This window comes from Enoplosus armatus, chromosome 8 (assembly GCF_043641665.1).
Source record: "Enoplosus armatus isolate fEnoArm2 chromosome 8, fEnoArm2.hap1, whole genome shotgun sequence".
Lineage (NCBI taxonomy): Eukaryota > Metazoa > Chordata > Actinopteri > Centrarchiformes > Enoplosidae > Enoplosus > Enoplosus armatus.
Window position 1 is genome coordinate 9,171,746 of NC_092187.1, and position 17,089 is coordinate 9,188,834.

General features: G+C 37.2%; 2 protein-coding genes across 3 annotated transcripts; both read right to left on the reverse strand.

Annotated features, from left to right (window-relative positions):
- Positions 1 to 1,345: 1,345 nt before the first annotated feature.
- LOC139289226 (taste receptor type 1 member 1-like) lies at positions 1,346 to 5,780 on the reverse strand. The gene is made up of 6 exons (XM_070910781.1): positions 5,593 to 5,780; positions 4,996 to 5,293; positions 4,143 to 4,868; positions 3,171 to 3,377; positions 2,704 to 2,824; positions 1,346 to 2,320 (listed from the first exon to the last, which is right to left on the reverse strand). Exons 1-6 carry the CDS (start codon positions 5,778 to 5,780, stop codon positions 1,392 to 1,394), a joined length of 2,469 nt encoding a protein of 822 aa, XP_070766882.1. The 3' UTR covers positions 1,346 to 1,391.
- Positions 5,781 to 6,558: 778 nt separating this feature from the next.
- rer1 (retention in endoplasmic reticulum sorting receptor 1) lies at positions 6,559 to 16,029 on the reverse strand. 2 transcript variants are annotated; one of them, XM_070910292.1, is made up of 8 exons: positions 15,960 to 16,029; positions 13,978 to 14,059; positions 13,082 to 13,186; positions 12,514 to 12,610; positions 11,971 to 12,049; positions 8,871 to 9,006; positions 8,540 to 8,594; positions 6,559 to 7,070 (listed from the first exon to the last, which is right to left on the reverse strand). In XM_070910292.1, the coding sequence occupies exons 2-8, from the start codon at positions 14,056 to 14,058 to the stop codon at positions 7,060 to 7,062; spliced, it is 564 nt and encodes a 187-aa protein (XP_070766393.1). In that variant the 5' UTR covers position 14,059; positions 15,960 to 16,029; the 3' UTR covers positions 6,559 to 7,059. The 2 variants fall into 2 exon arrangements, with proteins under 2 accessions (XP_070766393.1, XP_070766392.1); XM_070910291.1 differs by having other exon boundaries at positions 6,559 to 8,594.
- Between the last annotated feature and the right edge of the window lie 1,060 nt (positions 16,030 to 17,089).

Sequence of the window (17,089 nt, forward strand, 5' to 3'; positions counted from 1 at the left end):
GCTCAAAAACAAAATATTTTTAATTTGTGTGTGTATATATATATCAATAACAATTGATAGGGGGATAGGGGAGCTGTGTCTTGTGAGCAAAATAGTTCACAAAATAGGGGCCTCCAAACAACATTTTGCATAGGCCCCCTAAAAAGTTAGAAACGGTCCTGGCTGTACACGTAAAGATGTAAAGCAGTACAGGGTTTAACAGATTTATGTGATTTATGATAACAGTATTTATGTGAATTATCACTGAATGTGCTGCTTTGAGCTAAATGCTAAAGTTAACAAGCTCACAGTGACAATGTTAACATGTTGATGCTAAGTAGGTATAATGTTTAACATGTTCACCATCTTACTTCAATGTGTTAGTATGCTAATTAGCACTAAACACAAAGTACTGCTAAGGCTGGTGGAAATTGTCGTTAGGTTTTCAAGTATTTCATCATAAGATTTAAAAAAAAGTATACTGTATATATTTAATATATTTTATATAGCACATCACATCAGCTTCTCTAATCCTCTTTAATGAAGATTCAAATAATTAATGAAGGTACTGGCTGTGCAAGCTATTCGTAAAATTATGCACTTCAGATAAAAAAAATGGAGACTTCAGATGCAACGCTCATATTTCTTCTACTGGTGGCTCCAGGTTAAGGTATAATATGTAACATGTCTGCATTATTAATGTTTCAAAACAACTAGACCAATTTATTTAGTTGAGTTGTGTACTAACATTATCCCAAATGTTTCCAACAATGTTCAAACCCAGAGAAATCCGTAAATTTTATTGAAGGTAACTCTGCATCGTCGTGTAATGCCATCATTGGTTCAAATTTTTTAATTCATCAAATTGCTATAATGAGCCTCAAATGCACTTTGTGTTGAGGCTGCTTGGCAAATGTTAGCATTCTAACAGGCGTAACTAAGATGGTGACCATAGCAAACATTATACCAGCTTAGCATCAGCATATAAGCATTGTCAATAATTTAGCCTGTAAGTACAGTCTCACAGAGCTGCTAGCATGGCTGTAGACTCTTAGTCTTGTTTAGTTTCTGAAGTCAGAAACTCTCATTAGGATTAAGAGATGCCAACCATCCCCAGAACATTATGAGTGCCTCTTGTTAAAATGTTAATCACTGTATTTTGTTCAAGCGAATTTCAAGATGCTTATACATCCCTCAGTAAAACAACCAAATAAACAATCAGAAATATCTGCAATATGATTAGGTTACAACAAAAAGCAACAAAAACAACAAAAGACAAACATTTATTCTACAATGTCCTTTTTTGACCATCTACTCTACAAAGCCAAATTATTATCATTTCATTGAAAGTTTTCAGAAGGCCTGAACCACATCAGTTCATATGTATACAGTAACACATTTACTACAAGCTGCTACTGGCAAATTCTTTTGGTGTAATTCTGAATGAGACCTTGGAAGTACTGCTGTGTATTTTTGTACGATTGAAAAATGATGATGTAACATTTTGGGAGGAAATAAAACAAGAGAAAGGAGTAGAGACTGAAGAGTACTGCCAGAGCATTTAGTGTTGGGATGTACTTTCCACGGTAAAGCACATATACAGTGGCAAAGATGATCCAGGTGAGGATCAGCAGGAACAGGCAGAATGTTATTGATTTGGCCTCATTGTAATTTTTGGGGAGGTCTTTTCCCATGTAGGAGAAAATAAAGCAAAGGAAGCACAAAGATATAAGTAAAACCACAGAACCAGAGGCTGCTTTCAGACTAATGTCACAACCAAGTATGATTTTGTCTGGGTACCAAGATGTTTCATTGTTGGGCTTGGGGGGGGCATATGAGTAGCCAATAAGAAATAAGAGTGCCTGAGTAAGAAATGCCACAGTGATGACCAGCCATTGTCCATGATATTTTATCCACCAACTGTGGAGCTTGGGGAACTTGGCAGCTATTTTGAAAATGTACACAATTTGAAAAGAGCGCACAACAAAACATGCCAGACAAACAGTGTAGAACAAGATGAATGGCAAGAATCTTAAGATACAAAAGGAAAATGTTGGCTTTCCAAAGTAAAAGGACACACTAAGACTACACAGACTGAGGCAGCCTAAAATTAGGAAGCACATTGGTCCCCCAGCAGATCTGACAACAGGTGTGTTGTAGTTGATGGCAAAGAGAACGGCCATAGCTAGTGTGAGACCCACCAAGGCCCAGGCCCCAACCATGATGAGTATAGCCCCGCTGTCTGTGAATGGGACGTACTCCACCACCCGCAGGTTGCATGATGTACTTCCTACTGCAGACCATTCTGTCTCCTTGCAGTGGATGCACTTGTAGGGATCCTCTGTTTTACATGAGAGACGTACAATTTGTCAATAAAGTTAAGGGTATGTTTTGAAAAGTCCTCTGTGGGTAAAGAGATGTCAAACAGTTTAGGATTCATTGTTAGACACTTAATCTGTGACACTGTATGTTCTCCTAAAACATCAAACTTGCTTCACAGTTTACTCTAGAGATAATAGTATTGTAAATAACTAGACTAATAATGTATTTCTCTGGTGTAATTGGTGTGTGCAGTGTTCAGAGTGAAAATGTAAGCCTATATAGCTATGTCCCATCATCATGATATGACTGTTAAACCCTCTGAGCCATAAAACAAAAGCTTATCCCATCAAGGCTAGAATAACAGCACTACTCATTTTCTTCCTCTCATGTAAAATAATGTACCTGTGCTGTTGACATAAGTTCCCCTTGGACAGATCTCACAATTGAAGCAGCATTTATGGACTCCATCATACCTTTTTGCATTTCCTACAGGACATTCTGTGGAGCACAGTGAAGTAGGCACCTGCACAAGACAATTGTGTAGTAGAAAAGTAAATGTATGTACAGGAAAGAGAACACAGAGAAGTAGCAGTAATTAGGCATATACATTGTTTTAAATTTCTAAACAGGTTTTGTAAAATGTAAACAACATTGAGTATCATATCAAGATGTCCCTGCAAATTACACCATGATATTGTGTTTTGCCTCCGTCGCAGCTATTACTAAAAAAAAACATATCTTTGTGCACATGTGCACTCATTCACAGACACATCCTGCAGAAGTAGGAAAACCAAAACAAAACAAGTATTTTTTTAAAACAACATATATCATATAAACTCTAAGAGGTAAGGTAAGAAAAAGCAACTTACTTCTCCCTTTGTGTACCAATGAATTTTGCTGCTGTTAATGAAGAAATTGAAAGACGGGTGAAAATGATTAAAGCCGACCTCCTCTGCATCACCATTGTGGTTCCAGAAAACTATAGAATAGGATCCGTTCTTGGGGTCACCATTCTCATCAAACTCAATACTGTGGTTTAAAAGTGTAAACTTTGTCTTCTTCAGCTCTGCTAGAACCTGATGAGGGTACAAAAAGTTCAGATGACGATTTTGACATTGGAGGTGTTGATTAAATAGGTTTTTGAAAATATTGTTATGGAGAGAGGAACTGCAGTGTGATGCAGGTTTTAGGGAATGGTTTATTAGATCGTACACTCTTCTATCTGAAATTTCTCTTCTGAGATTTCGATACCAAGTCAATATTTAAAAGTTAATAAGACTAGAGAGAATGCACATGCAGGATCAACCGACTCAATGCTAAAGGCAGAAATCAGACAAAACAATTGCACACTGTGCTGGTAGCTCCCAGTAAATTAAATGTGATACTACAATGATTCAGCCTCAAAGACATCTAATGAGATTGAAATGTGTCACAAGGCTTTACGAAGCCTGACAAAGATCTCTTTGAGATTGAAATGTTGCTCTATTTAAAGTATCCTACTGGAAGCAATCGGTAGCGCGTGGATCTATGATCTGATTTCTAATGTTTGACAGATAAAAATCAGTTTTAATTGTTTGCTGTGAATTTAAAGACTTTGTTCACATCTCGTATGTATGATGAAGCAGACACTATGTTGTGTTGTGATTGGTCATTTTCAAATAGGCTTTTCTGTAAGATAAACTTGTAAGAAACATAAATAGCCAAGAATCAGATGGTGACCTGTAGAATACCACGTGAAAAGTTTTGTACTGAAATGTTGCAGGGTGTTCGTGAGAAGAAAAAAAAAAGAATCAGATGGTGAGAATAAATCACATGAATTCTGAAATTATTTGTATACTTACCATGTGTGGGTAGACTGTAATATTGCCTTTACATCTGCCAGCTTCACATTGCAAGACTTTGTGTAAGGCATGAGCGATGGCATATACAGCAGAATAAACGGGAAAAGAGAAAGATGGGTCTGCGGCGATGACATCTTCTGCACTCAGACTACTGCAGTTGCAAACCTGATGATAACACATACTTTGTCCTGCATTTTCACAATGAGTCTGGCTTTTGGAAGCATTGATAAAATCACTGAAACCAGGTATTGCCATGACTGACTCAGAAACTCCAAGTACAGTGCCAATATTTTTGATTCCTTTCTTCTTGGGAAGCCTCTTGTTTAAGGACCATGCATCCCCTGCTATCCACACCTTGTTGGTGACATTCAGTTGTATTGCTGACTCAATGAGAGCTTCAGCAATCCATTCAGGAGCAAAAACAATAATGATACCTACTCCCTGTGCCGCTATCTGTTTGAATATGTGAGAGTAATTTGTATTGTCGTTGAGACCTTTGGTGTATGCCAGGCACATCTCAGTGTCCTTAATCTTGTCTATGAACAAATCCCGTCCATCATTTCCATAATCATCATCAATGTTAAGGAAAGCAACCCAGCGCCATTTGAAGTGCTGCACAATGTTAACAATTACTTCTATCACGTCTTTATTGGGATGCACTGTTCGTAGGAAAGACGGAAAATCCTGTTTTCTTGAAAAGACAGAGCTAGCAGCTCCATAACTGACCTGTTGAAAGAGTATTTGAGAAATTGTCATTATTTTCAGTTACAATAAATTCTCAAAAGTTAAAAGCGGTTTTGATTCTTAAAAACTGACACAAAACATATGTTAAAATACAAGTTAGGAAATTTACCATGGGAACGTGATTCATCATGAAGAGTGGGGCCACAGTCCGTGTCTCAGTGCTTGTATAAGTGCCGACCACTGCTATCACTTTGGAGAGATTCTTGTGTGGTTCATCCCACGGTTGGATCAAGCCATTGACTGAGATGAGGTTGAAAACACCTGGAAAATTCTGTGTATCTGAGCAGTGGTCAAATATCTCATAGCCAAGAGATATATTTGGCAGTAGGTTGGTAGAGTTATTGATTTCCTCTACAGAGAATCTCATCAACTGAAATCTCCGATAACTTGAAAGAATGAAGCGTTTACTGTGAACAGAGGGTAAAACTGGTATCATTGTTTAAGTATTACTGTTTGCGAAGCCTGTACAGACATATTTGTTACATGGATTTCATAGAACAAGTACTGGGGTTAATAATGCAGACTTGATGTCCTTCAACTTTGATTTAATTAAATTGATTTGGGGGGGAAATGTGCTACTAGCTATATCTGCTGACCTGAAATCTGAGGCAAAACTCTGGATTGTGTAATAATGTAATCTGTTAAACTTTGTGTTCATTAGTTTCATCTTCAAAAGGTATCCTCTCAGTTTTATTATAAAACTCACCTGGAGCAGTCGATGGCTTCTGGTCTGCCATTAACATGATCAACAGAATCACTGGCATGATGAATATCAAAAAGTCCACCTATTAAATAATCTCCTTCCAGCTGAAACTCTGAGGTTGGGGCAGTGCATTGAGCCAAGGCATGTAGAAAAGATCCCAGGAGACACAGAGAAGCGAGAAAGTGTTTCATTGTTGCAGTTACCATTTACCAATCTGATTCAAGAGTCGTGAAGTTATGAGACACTGGTGATGGCTAAACCCGAGTGATAATTTCCATGAATTTGGGAGTGATGTGGCATAAATAGAAACCTACACATGGCTGGAGGAAAATACACAAATCTGTATGCAAAAATCATTGGAACTGCTGCAGAGTCCCTGCGGTACATACACACAGGGTTTAATGATCATCATGAGCAACAAAGTTTAATGTCCCTATTATTAATAAATCTGTTAACCCTGGAAATTACAGATTTGAAAATTAGAAATATTTATCTTTTATGGGAGACACCTCTGTTGGGCTTTTTAGTTTCCCTTCCTCCATAGCAGCCCAGGTTTAAACAAGTAAGGCTAATAGTGCCCATGAGTGGGGGAGAAAGTTATACTTGTCCCCCTGATGTGTTGAGTGCCTGCAGAAAACTGCAAAATAGAAAGTTAGATATTAAAACAGCAAAGTATTTGCTAGCATTTCTGAATGTGGCCTATCTTAAATGGTGCACATTAAGTGTGTTAATTAACAGGATGTCAAACTCTTACATTGTCTTTTTGTTGTATTTCTCATCACCAATCTAGAGATGCTTGAGTGTGGAAAATGTTAAGTGAATTATGAACTGTATTGAAAGGCAGTCGACTTAAGGAAATAGAAGTGTATCGACACCTTGGGCCCCAATCAAATTCTGGTTGTTTGTCCTTTGACTCTCCTCCATGAATTCCTACAAAATATGAAGCCGAGACACCTATGTACTGTTTGAAGGGACACAGCCTCTTTAATAGCATTTGGAGTGAAAAAATTACACTTAAGTTATTAAAATCAAGTTTTTGTTTGTAACTGTAGCACAAGAAAACAACATGCAATCCATGAGAAACATAGGCTATTTAATTCATCAAATCTAGAACCCAATTAACCAGTTCTGCTTTCATCAATTTTAGCTGAAATAAATTTAAACACTTGGAAACAGTATGGTGGTTGGAAGAAAAAACTAAAATAAAAATAATCTCAAAAAATTTCATATTTTAAAATATATATATATATACATACAAATCCTCCAGACAACCCTTTGAAACACAAACTTTTTACAGAAAATGTTTTGATCCCTTACTACAGTGTTGATCAAAGTTTAGTAATGACAGATAAGCCCCAGCATTCTGATAGAAATGGAGAAAAAAAAAATCAACAGGTTTATAGAAAAGAAAGTGTGATCACCACCCACTTCATCCATTTGTTATAATAAAAGCTCTCAATCTCTGTTTTCTTATGTTTCCTCTGCAAAAGAAAGAGAACAAAAGTTTGCTTGGAATGACTACATTTACCATAACGTTTTGTCAAAGTTAACACAGAATATTAAGGACTACAACAGCTAGTCTACACAAATCGAATGGACCCCAGGCTTTGAAACACAGATGGGAAAATGTTTCAAAGAGAAAAGGTCATCGGGGTAAATGTGTGATTGTTTGACTATTACCTCAGATTAGGCCTTGTTCTGAAATGGACTTGAAAACTGGCCGTGCACTTTGAAGACACAGTATATTTTGAATAATTACCCACATAATGGTGTAATAATCTGAGTTACAGAAAATGAATTCACTTGCCATTGTAAGCTACAGTAAATGCCCCCTAAAATAGAAGAAATTTGGTTCATAAGGGTAGTCAACAACATAGTATCCCATCTGTTAAACTCTACGAAAGGGGCAAAAGTAGAAAGAAGGGATTTAAAAAAGGTAGACTACAGGCTAAAGGAGACTAAATGGGTTGGGGTTAGTGACACTCTTTGAATTATGCATTCAATGATGTGGTGGGTGTCTGAAGATTTAAATGAAGTCACCGATAACCATCCACATTGATGCTTGTTCCACTGGCTATGCCCGTGAGAATCAGGTAATACTTTAAACTTACAAAAGTTCAATCAAAATGTATTTGTGATGAGCGTTATCATTTCAAAAGATGAACTATGATAGGTGTTTTTTTTTGCCCGTCATGAATGCATATTCAGGTGAAATGTGACTAATTTCTCCAAAGTGTCTGCGTTTAGTATAGAGGACAGCTGGCTGAGACACTTCTAAGCCAGATTGGCCGCACACTTTTATTACAAAAGATGAAATAATTCAATTTGAAGATCGTTGCATTTCCTTCAGATTTCATCTTACACATCTAAATCATATTATTTTGCTACTAACACTACTGACTTTCAATGTATAACTTGTTACAAATAAGTAGGTACCAATATATTAATCAAAAGTTGGCAGATTTATTTCACTTGGGAAAAGTAGATGTACTGAAATTGCCATCGAATAAAAAAAAAAAAAAGAAATCACAAATTTCACTGCATATATTTTTTTCAGTGTAGTTCCTTCTTGATGACTTTATACTTACCCCATGGGGTTAAAAAGGCAAAAGGCAGCACTTAGTCTCACCTACTACTGAACAATTGCAGACCAATCCTAAAATGAGGATCAGGGTCCTCAAAAAAAATTCCTACCCCTTAATAGACAAAGGCAATATTCCCAGACTAATTTGATCCGTGTTGCTCATATCCTCATCCAACACTGTAACCACGGATCAAAACTTGTATTTTCCACGTTATGTTACTGTCCCGCTTACAAAAAAAGAAAGAAAATAAATGTCTAATCCTTGTCACTCCCCACTAGCTGTGACTGATAGATTTCAAATGAGAAGGAGAGGAAGGGTAAGTGGGAGTTTTTAACTAGCAAAAGTTTTCCCTGTGTCGTCCTTGCCTTTGTATGTCCTCTTCCCATGTGTGAAGGGTAGGTATCTGTACTTGACCATGTGCTAGAGAAGATGGGGAAGAAAGAGGAGAGTTAGCAGGTATTTCGAGGATTTGCTCAAACATTTTTACCAACGTATCCCATGTGGAATTAGCACTTAAAACAAGGTATTCAGATATTCAAAATAATACATATGCACTGCACGTAAAGGGTGGACATAATAGAAACACAGGTACAATATAATGCAGCCTGAGGTTTGTTAAGTCATCTTGTCTCTCAGCTACAGTGTCAATATACACAGTGCATGTATACGTCGGCCAATGTATATATTTTTTTTTACCTTGATCTGCCTCTTCATGGTGATGCAGAAGAGCATGATGAAGTACATTACAAGTATAGGCCAGAACACTGGCACATTGAAGGCATCAAAAAATGTGCAAATCATGGCGATGACGATGCCTTTTGTCGCTGAATGCCTGCCAAGAAAAGTAACATAATCTCAGTTGAAACAGTGTAACCACATTTGTGACATTGTCTAGACACTAAAAGATATTTCATTTTGGGATCAATGAGGGGAGAGTAATCTGAGGAAGGGATTTATCAGGGTGTCTACATGCGTTTGCAAGTTTAATGCAATGCCACCGTTTAAATTCAAATTCAAGGCCAATTATGTTTATTTGCATGAAAAAAATATATTTGTCCTTAATGATATTAATCACTGTAAGTATGAATGCCAATTTCTATGCTGAAAGTCATTTCGACCCCTGTATTATTATTGTGGTTATCTGTTTTATAACTTATACGCAGCTTTTAAATAAATAGGTAAATGCCATCCTGTCTCATTTAGCCTATGGACAGGCTGTTGTCATAAGGAATCTGGTCAACTTCCTCGTATAGATTAGACTGATGATTGCCCCACTTTTTAGAGTTAGTTGTTTGGCCAAATATTGCTGGAGTTGGACAGTTATTTACTCTGCAGTGTTTCCTACACATTATTTAGCCAAATCATTCCTCGGATTTATATTCTGAATAGGGAATGCGCGAGGGAGCATGTGATGCGAAACACCAGTTCAAGACGACTGGTGCAATGACAATGAAATACTGGAGATTAACAGCTAAACCGAAGTGCTGGAGAAAGGGTTAAATTTAGGTTGAAAGTAAACCCACAGAAACTGGTGTGTTACCTAACTAGCTAGCTCCTCCATGCCACCCAGACAGATGACATGTGATCACCAAGGGACAAAGTTTGCAAACACAAATAGCAAAACAGGATAACTGACACACTCTTGTCGAATTTGCCCAAGATTAAATGTACAGGCATTTTGTGCTCAGAGTAAATTTTTAAATGATGCTTACAGCATTCAATAAAATATTCAATACCTTCCCAAAGAGCTAAGTTACAAAGCAACCAATGCCAAATCCATGCATTGATGTATAAAGAGAACGGGATACAGTGACGGAGGCAGGGCCCCATTCATTCTGGACACTTTACTTTATTCTGGTCACTGCACTGTTTGTTATTTATCTTATTTTTATTTTTATTCTTATTTTACCTTTTATATTCTACTTATTAGTTATCGAAACAATAGCACCTTCAAACCACGGCAAATTCCTTGTATTGTATGTTACTTGGCAATAAACAGTTTCTGATTCTGATTCTGATTCCTATAAAAGTTGCTCAGTGGTGCATGAGGCCAAAAAAGTTTGGCTTCCGAGTATAAAATTACCTGGATCTTCCGCATTGTGTGGCCTATAGAGCAAGCGCACTAGCGTTTCCTTTAACCCTGCCTCCCAACCTCTCGGTCTCGGGCTTGCTCACATGAACGAAAGTGACAATACCGAGGTGAATAACCCTTGATTCAGCCATTTGTGAATTTTACAACTTTAAGGACATAATGATTTAGGGCTTTGTAAGTGTTTGTACTGGAAGATAATGTACCACAAAAAAAAATTATCTGCTGATTTATAGACATCTCTATCATGGGAAGTCTATGGGAAAAGGTATTCTACAAATATAGACTACAATTAACATTGTAGTGAAAGGTGTAATGTTGCTGATATGATGTCAATATGACTATCAACAGATCATGTTCACTCTCTACTTTTGCTGACAACTGCTTGCGTCACACGAAAAAAAAAAAAAAACTCTAGATGACACATGCGGACGCAGGCTGTTAACATGGGTGTCAAAATAAAAAGCAAGAGGTTCCACAAAGCACACGCGCTGCTCACGCAGGATGTGTGGCCCAGCTGTAAGACAGGATCTTACAACGCTGTGCAGTGTTTTGCCGTTTGAGAAGCCTTCAGATTCACTGATCTCTTACTCAAACTGGAGGCAACCTGCCCCCACCAACATAAGTCTGTTTGTCTGAATGCCTGCTTAGGCACAGCGGTGCTTTGAGCTAAATGCTAATGTCAGCATGCTAATATGCAAACAATGACAACACTAACATGGGCTGATGTCGTTGGGCAGGTACCATGATCACTATCTTAGTTTAACATGTTAGCATGCATTTGCTAATAAGCACAAAACGCAAAGTTCAGCTGGTGCTGGTGGGAATGTCATTAGTTTTGCAGGTATCTATTTGGTCATAAGTTAACTGATAAAAAACATTTGCACTTAAACATGAGAAATGCGGCACTTTATAGTGAACAATAGGTCTATTTTTTCATTCATTTAAATGTCTGGAGGAGTTCAGTAATAAATTGTCAACTCATATAATAAGTTGCTTTTTGTGGGTGGATATAAATGTAAATGTGTTAAATGGGCATATGATATCGTCTCATATCGATCGCAGGCCCCTGAACTGAATCGAAATTGTATTGTGGCAGACTTTATTATAGACAACTATCGTATTATTGTCCAAAGAATCAATATAATATTGTGTCCTGATGAAAGTTGTGCTTTACAACCCCTACTATTCAGTACTATTACAGTTATCTTACAATTTTAAAAACAACTTGGTCATTTACATTTTCAAGTTGAAAAAAACCTGAAATGTTTTGACAGTGCAGAACCACATGGAAAGGGGAACCACAGATTATCTTTTAGACTAATGCAAAACTACTTTAATCTCTTCCTGCTTTAGCACACAAGAGGATCTGGAGTTTGCATAAACACAGACAAGGCTTAACACAAACTGTAAATGGTAGTCCAGGTAGACTTAATCCTCAATTACACCATTTTTCTAATGATCTAATGGAAATTCTCTGTTAAGGTGAAGGTAATGCGATAGGGATGGTCTATGGATGACAGGAATCAAGTATAGATTAAGTTGAGATGTATAGGGTCACTAGCAAATACACGCAGATTAATTCAATCTTCTTTGGTTTATGCTAAAACATTGCAACTTTGGCCACACAGGTCATTTGAAAGCATGTAATTTGCAATCGCTCTGTGGATGAAAGTGATAGGTTCCCAGACCATGAGCTGGACTCACCAGAATTTGAATTCAGGCAACCTCCTGATGAAAGGGCGGAACTCCTCGTTCTGCTTGGTAGGAAGGGACGGGCCCTCATCTGAAGGAGAGATAGGTTACGGGGTGATGTGGAAGTTAATAAAAAGGGGGAATCTTCAATCATGACTCTTAAGACCAGCAATATCCATAATCAACAATAAAAAAAACACTATCCGATCAAAAGTATGATTGTTTTGTTTTCTTGAAAAGACCCAATTACTGTGGAACAGACACTAGTCTGAAATGTTTTCACAATCTATAACAGATTATGTTTAAATTAAGACTATATATATACTATAGCGGCTTTTGTAACCCATAACAACAAGTTGGTCCATACCCATGTTGTGTATGAGAAAGTATTCTTTCTAACATTTTACTTTTACCTTTGATGGAATTGATACTGAACATAAACGTGACTAGTCAAAAGCTTAAATGAACAGGCAGCACCCAAGAGGCAACCTACTGTCGAGTACACAACATGACCACATTACAAAATACCAATCTGACATAACTGAATCAACTTGCCTTCGTCAAGCAGTGAAGGGTCCACTTTTGGCGATAGAAAAGCAATGAACAGGTTGAGATGGTATATTCCCAAAGCATATGTTACTATATACCAACCCTGAAAAGCAGTATAAAAGGCATATCATCACATTAAAATGCCTTCTGGGCAGCCAGTAAACACAAAAGAGCAACTTTGTTAGAAACATATAAGCACTTTCATGGAAACAGAGAGGTGAGTAGGCAAACATTTAAAACACACACATTAGACCGGTGAGTCACACAAAAAAAAGTCACTATCCTCTTGGAGGGTCCCCTAAGACAATCTTTCACCATTAGTGAAAATCAGCAAAAAACAAAAACAATGAGCTTTATGCAATCCGGTACAGCAACAGCACAGACTACTAATAAATAATTAGTACAGGTGAAACACTTCTCACTCTGACAGTCTCAAAAAACTGGACATTGCAGGGCAATGGATAATTTTATAACAGTATTGCTTTTATCAGAATTATCTGTAACTCTCATGGCTTACATTTTCTGAGCAAAGAACAATATAGTAAATTGGAAAAAAACTGAAATACACACTTACCTGTAGTATGTACACTCTGATCATGTAGACAGCAGTAAGTAGTAGAGTGGTTGCCCATCGCACTGCATAGAATGGCGTTGACTTGTCTAGCCATGACTGATAGACCTGTTACAAAAAATACACAACAGGAAACAAAAAGTAGTCATTAGAGGTAGAGAATATCACCTATGAACAAGATAGACACAACCTCACATAAAATATTGCAGAGCCTCTGAAAAACTTTCACTTTGTGGAGAAACAGTGATATTGGACATTAGCATGGCTATCATTGCCCTAATTTCTACTTACAGTAAATGAAAATATTTTCAATTTAAGTATCCCCTAACCCTTGAACCTATGTCTTTCTCTGCCTGACAATGCACAATGTCAGGAAGCACTGATACCACTGTTGAGTACAAAGCTTGAGGATTACTACACTGTCACTGAGTGGTTATTTTAACGACAAAGGAGAGAAGAATGTGTGAGTGAAAATATCAAACTGAAAAAGTGGACAAGTGCTACACTGGGAGACTGTGCTGCTTATTTGCAATTGATGCAAATGACATATCTAACTTCGACTATGGTGTAAGCCTGTGTTTGTGAGAGTAAGACATTTGAAGATGGGTGCTGTGATAACAGGACAGCAACACTAGTCATGTAACATTTCAGTACAGAAGTGTTTCTGAAAATAAAATGCCACTGGCATAACTAATTCATTCCATGGAAGTGACTTAAATCACCACTGCTTTAACTGATACCCATTTAACGTTTTAGCAGCAAATCTGAATATTTTAACTTCTGTTAGCAAGGTAATTAGACTCGTAGCTGAATGGTCATGAGATACACAGTATCAAATAATTTAATCCTTAATTACTTAAATGATATAATGTGTGTGATCTGAGTGATAGGCACGTTACCTGTCCAATCCGTGTGAAAAAGGCAGCGACTACAGATGGTTTCCCATGGATTGAATCCCCAACACTGTCCCCTTCTGACATTCTGCCAATGAAGATAATTAAAATAACATTTTGATTCGTGATGCAGGAATATAAGCTACTGACTGAAATAGACTTTATAAGCTGCAGTGGGCAGTACCATTATGTAGCATGCACAAATCTAGCATCTCCTAATCTTGGTTATATAGGCTGGAATTTCAATCAAGACTAAGACAGAAACTGTTTCCAGCCTACATACCTTTTTGAGAGACATATCAACATTGACTTAATTTGTTGTTTATTGACTTTTTTTAATATTTGACCTCTTAGTAGGGGTAAGCAAGAAATGCCGTTCTTTATAAATACCTAATTTCCTTGGATTACATCTCTAAACCGTAACATCCGAAACATGTCTAATTTCTGGTCTCCTCTATAATTGCAATGCTGTGCTTCAACAATAAGAACTATGACAAAATAAAAATCTAATAGCATTATTATGATGAAATGTTTTATTATTTTTGAATATTTTTCACAAATATACTATAATTACGGCAGTCATGGGGCATTAATACCATAAAGTTAACATGAGTTGGTATTACAGATCTAGTGCTAATAATAAACATCTGGTGAGATGAAAGTTGTACCAAGAAAAGATGAAACGGTAGAAGAGGACATGGATATTGGTCTGTATGCACCAGTTTAGTAGGTGTGTTCTCAATTCTAAATAAATGCTGTGCCTGCTTTTAACTGAAGGTTCTGACAAGTAACCCTGTAAGACTGGTTAAAAAGGGAATGCGCCGACTGAAATTTGCGATCAGCTTTACAAAGAACCAGCCGTTTGGAGCTGTAAAGAAGTCTCTGTGTTGTGTACTCTTTCAACTGTGATGGAGTGAGTGCAGATGGGCAGCTGCCTGGCAGGTACTGACGGTCCATGCATATTACGGACATGGCGGAAATGGCCTGGAGAAAATGTAGTCGTCGCTTTGTTAAATTAACAAGATAGGTAACGATTTTTATCACTTAAATCTAAGTAATATTTCGGCTACTTTCACTTATGACTTTCAAGAGATCCATTGAGTTCGTAACTAGTGGATCATGAGTTTTCTAGGCAACGTTAACCTAGCCCACCTTGAACATTGTAGTTTGCGGTCATGTTTCAGATATTTGATTACCAACTTGCACTGTGTTGCCGTAGCGACTACAAGGGATATTAATGATTCATTTTGACATGTAACATTAGCTAAATAAAGGCAAGACCACGTAGAACTGTTCGTGGTTGTAGCTAACGTTAGCTGCATAACTAGCTATCAGGCTTAGGCAGAAAAGAAAGCAGCTAATAAGTCATATTTATCAAAACGGACTCTCTAGGAAAACCACAACATGGCTACGATCAAAACAGATAATGCAATAACTTCTACTAACGTTTCGTCGGTGATAATATTTAAGTTACTCACGTTAGCTTACAAATTAGCCCTAGAAGTAGCTAGTTAACTAGCCATCTAAATGTACATTGCCCTTTGGCCCAAATTATTGCGTGTATGGGTTATGTAGTTTTAGTAAGGCTTCGGTTAACCCCTGTCGGCCCTTAAATGAACGCATGTAACTACATTTCCCAGAACTCCAGCATAGTGCACATTAAAGCCCGGCAAACGAAAATGTAGTTCATGGCCCGTTCTCTCACCATTGCAATTAATGTCTCACAGGAAAACGTTGAACTACAAATACCAGCAAAGGAATTTCACAACCTGACAACTCACTTCCGGAGATACGGTACTACGTTGCCAACTGCTCCACAGCTAGCCAGCTAGCCCAGTTAGAAATCAAACCATTCTCTTGTAACCACAGCCGTATTCACTGAATAATACAATCACTTTGAACTGTGTTTCTTAGTTTCAGTACCGGCCTGCCTCTCTTGGTTGTGTTTACAATTGCAGTGAAAAGAATCAATGACAGTCCTTTCTTACCTGATACGGCCGCTGTGTCACAACCCGGCTCTACCTAGCTAGCTAAACTAGCCACTTCTCGTGCAAACTGATGTGAACACGTCAGTACTTCCGCGAGGATTCGAACATACGACAGGCAGGGTAGTAGAGCCCCGAAAACGACGAACTACTGAGCCTTGATAAAGATTGAAGACTCAAGCCAGTATACGGTGGAATGAACAAAAGCGCGTACACTGCCCTACTCGAGTAACATAAATTGATAATATTTAATAACTTAATTTCGATGTATAAATGCTGCCAAGATTTTTGCATTGAAAATTAATTTAAATGTCCATTCAAATAAAACTCAGAACTTAGTCTGAAACCTTTTATGACTTTGATAAAGAGAGACATTAAAGGAAGGCAAATATTTTAATATCCACGATTTTAAGAAAAGAAAAAACACTGAACTTAACAACCTCAGAAACTAATGGACATTGATGAACAGCAATAGCTATATTTATACACATGTTTATCAGCTTTACAAAACTGATAACAAAAAACTTACCAGGAATATCAAAACAAGCACTGTTTCTATTTACATTGTGGTAATGCATAATACTTATCATAAGCACAAATAATCCTAGATTACTTTACTTTCAAAGTATTAAAGTGCTCTTTGTTTGACCAGTTGGTGGTTAGTGGGTGAAAATATGTATGTATTTGTAAGTGAAAAGGCCTTTATAAAGAAAATGGCTGCAAGTCAGGTACAAATTATTATCATGGTCATGCTACAAAGTCATGTAGTTACTACAAACAAATTTGCCACCATTACTAGAATTGCGTCATGATTAATCATGCTGGATGACAATCTAGAAATAAAACTGGAATGTTGCTATTAAATATTCACAAACAAGTGCCATGAAGATACATACGTGGTACACAACTAGTTATAATCAATAATCAATATATGAGGACCTTGCCCTGCAAGGTTTTTCAAAATACACAGAGAAGGAAGAAAATGCTACTGTCTTGTCTAGTGTCTTGGTAAACAGGGATGCTATTCTTAATTTATTATTCACAATTCTGATTAAGTCCCTGCTATTAAGATATAATACTGTTTTGTCACTCAACTGTTTTGCGATGTGTTTCTATACAAGAATTAACACAGT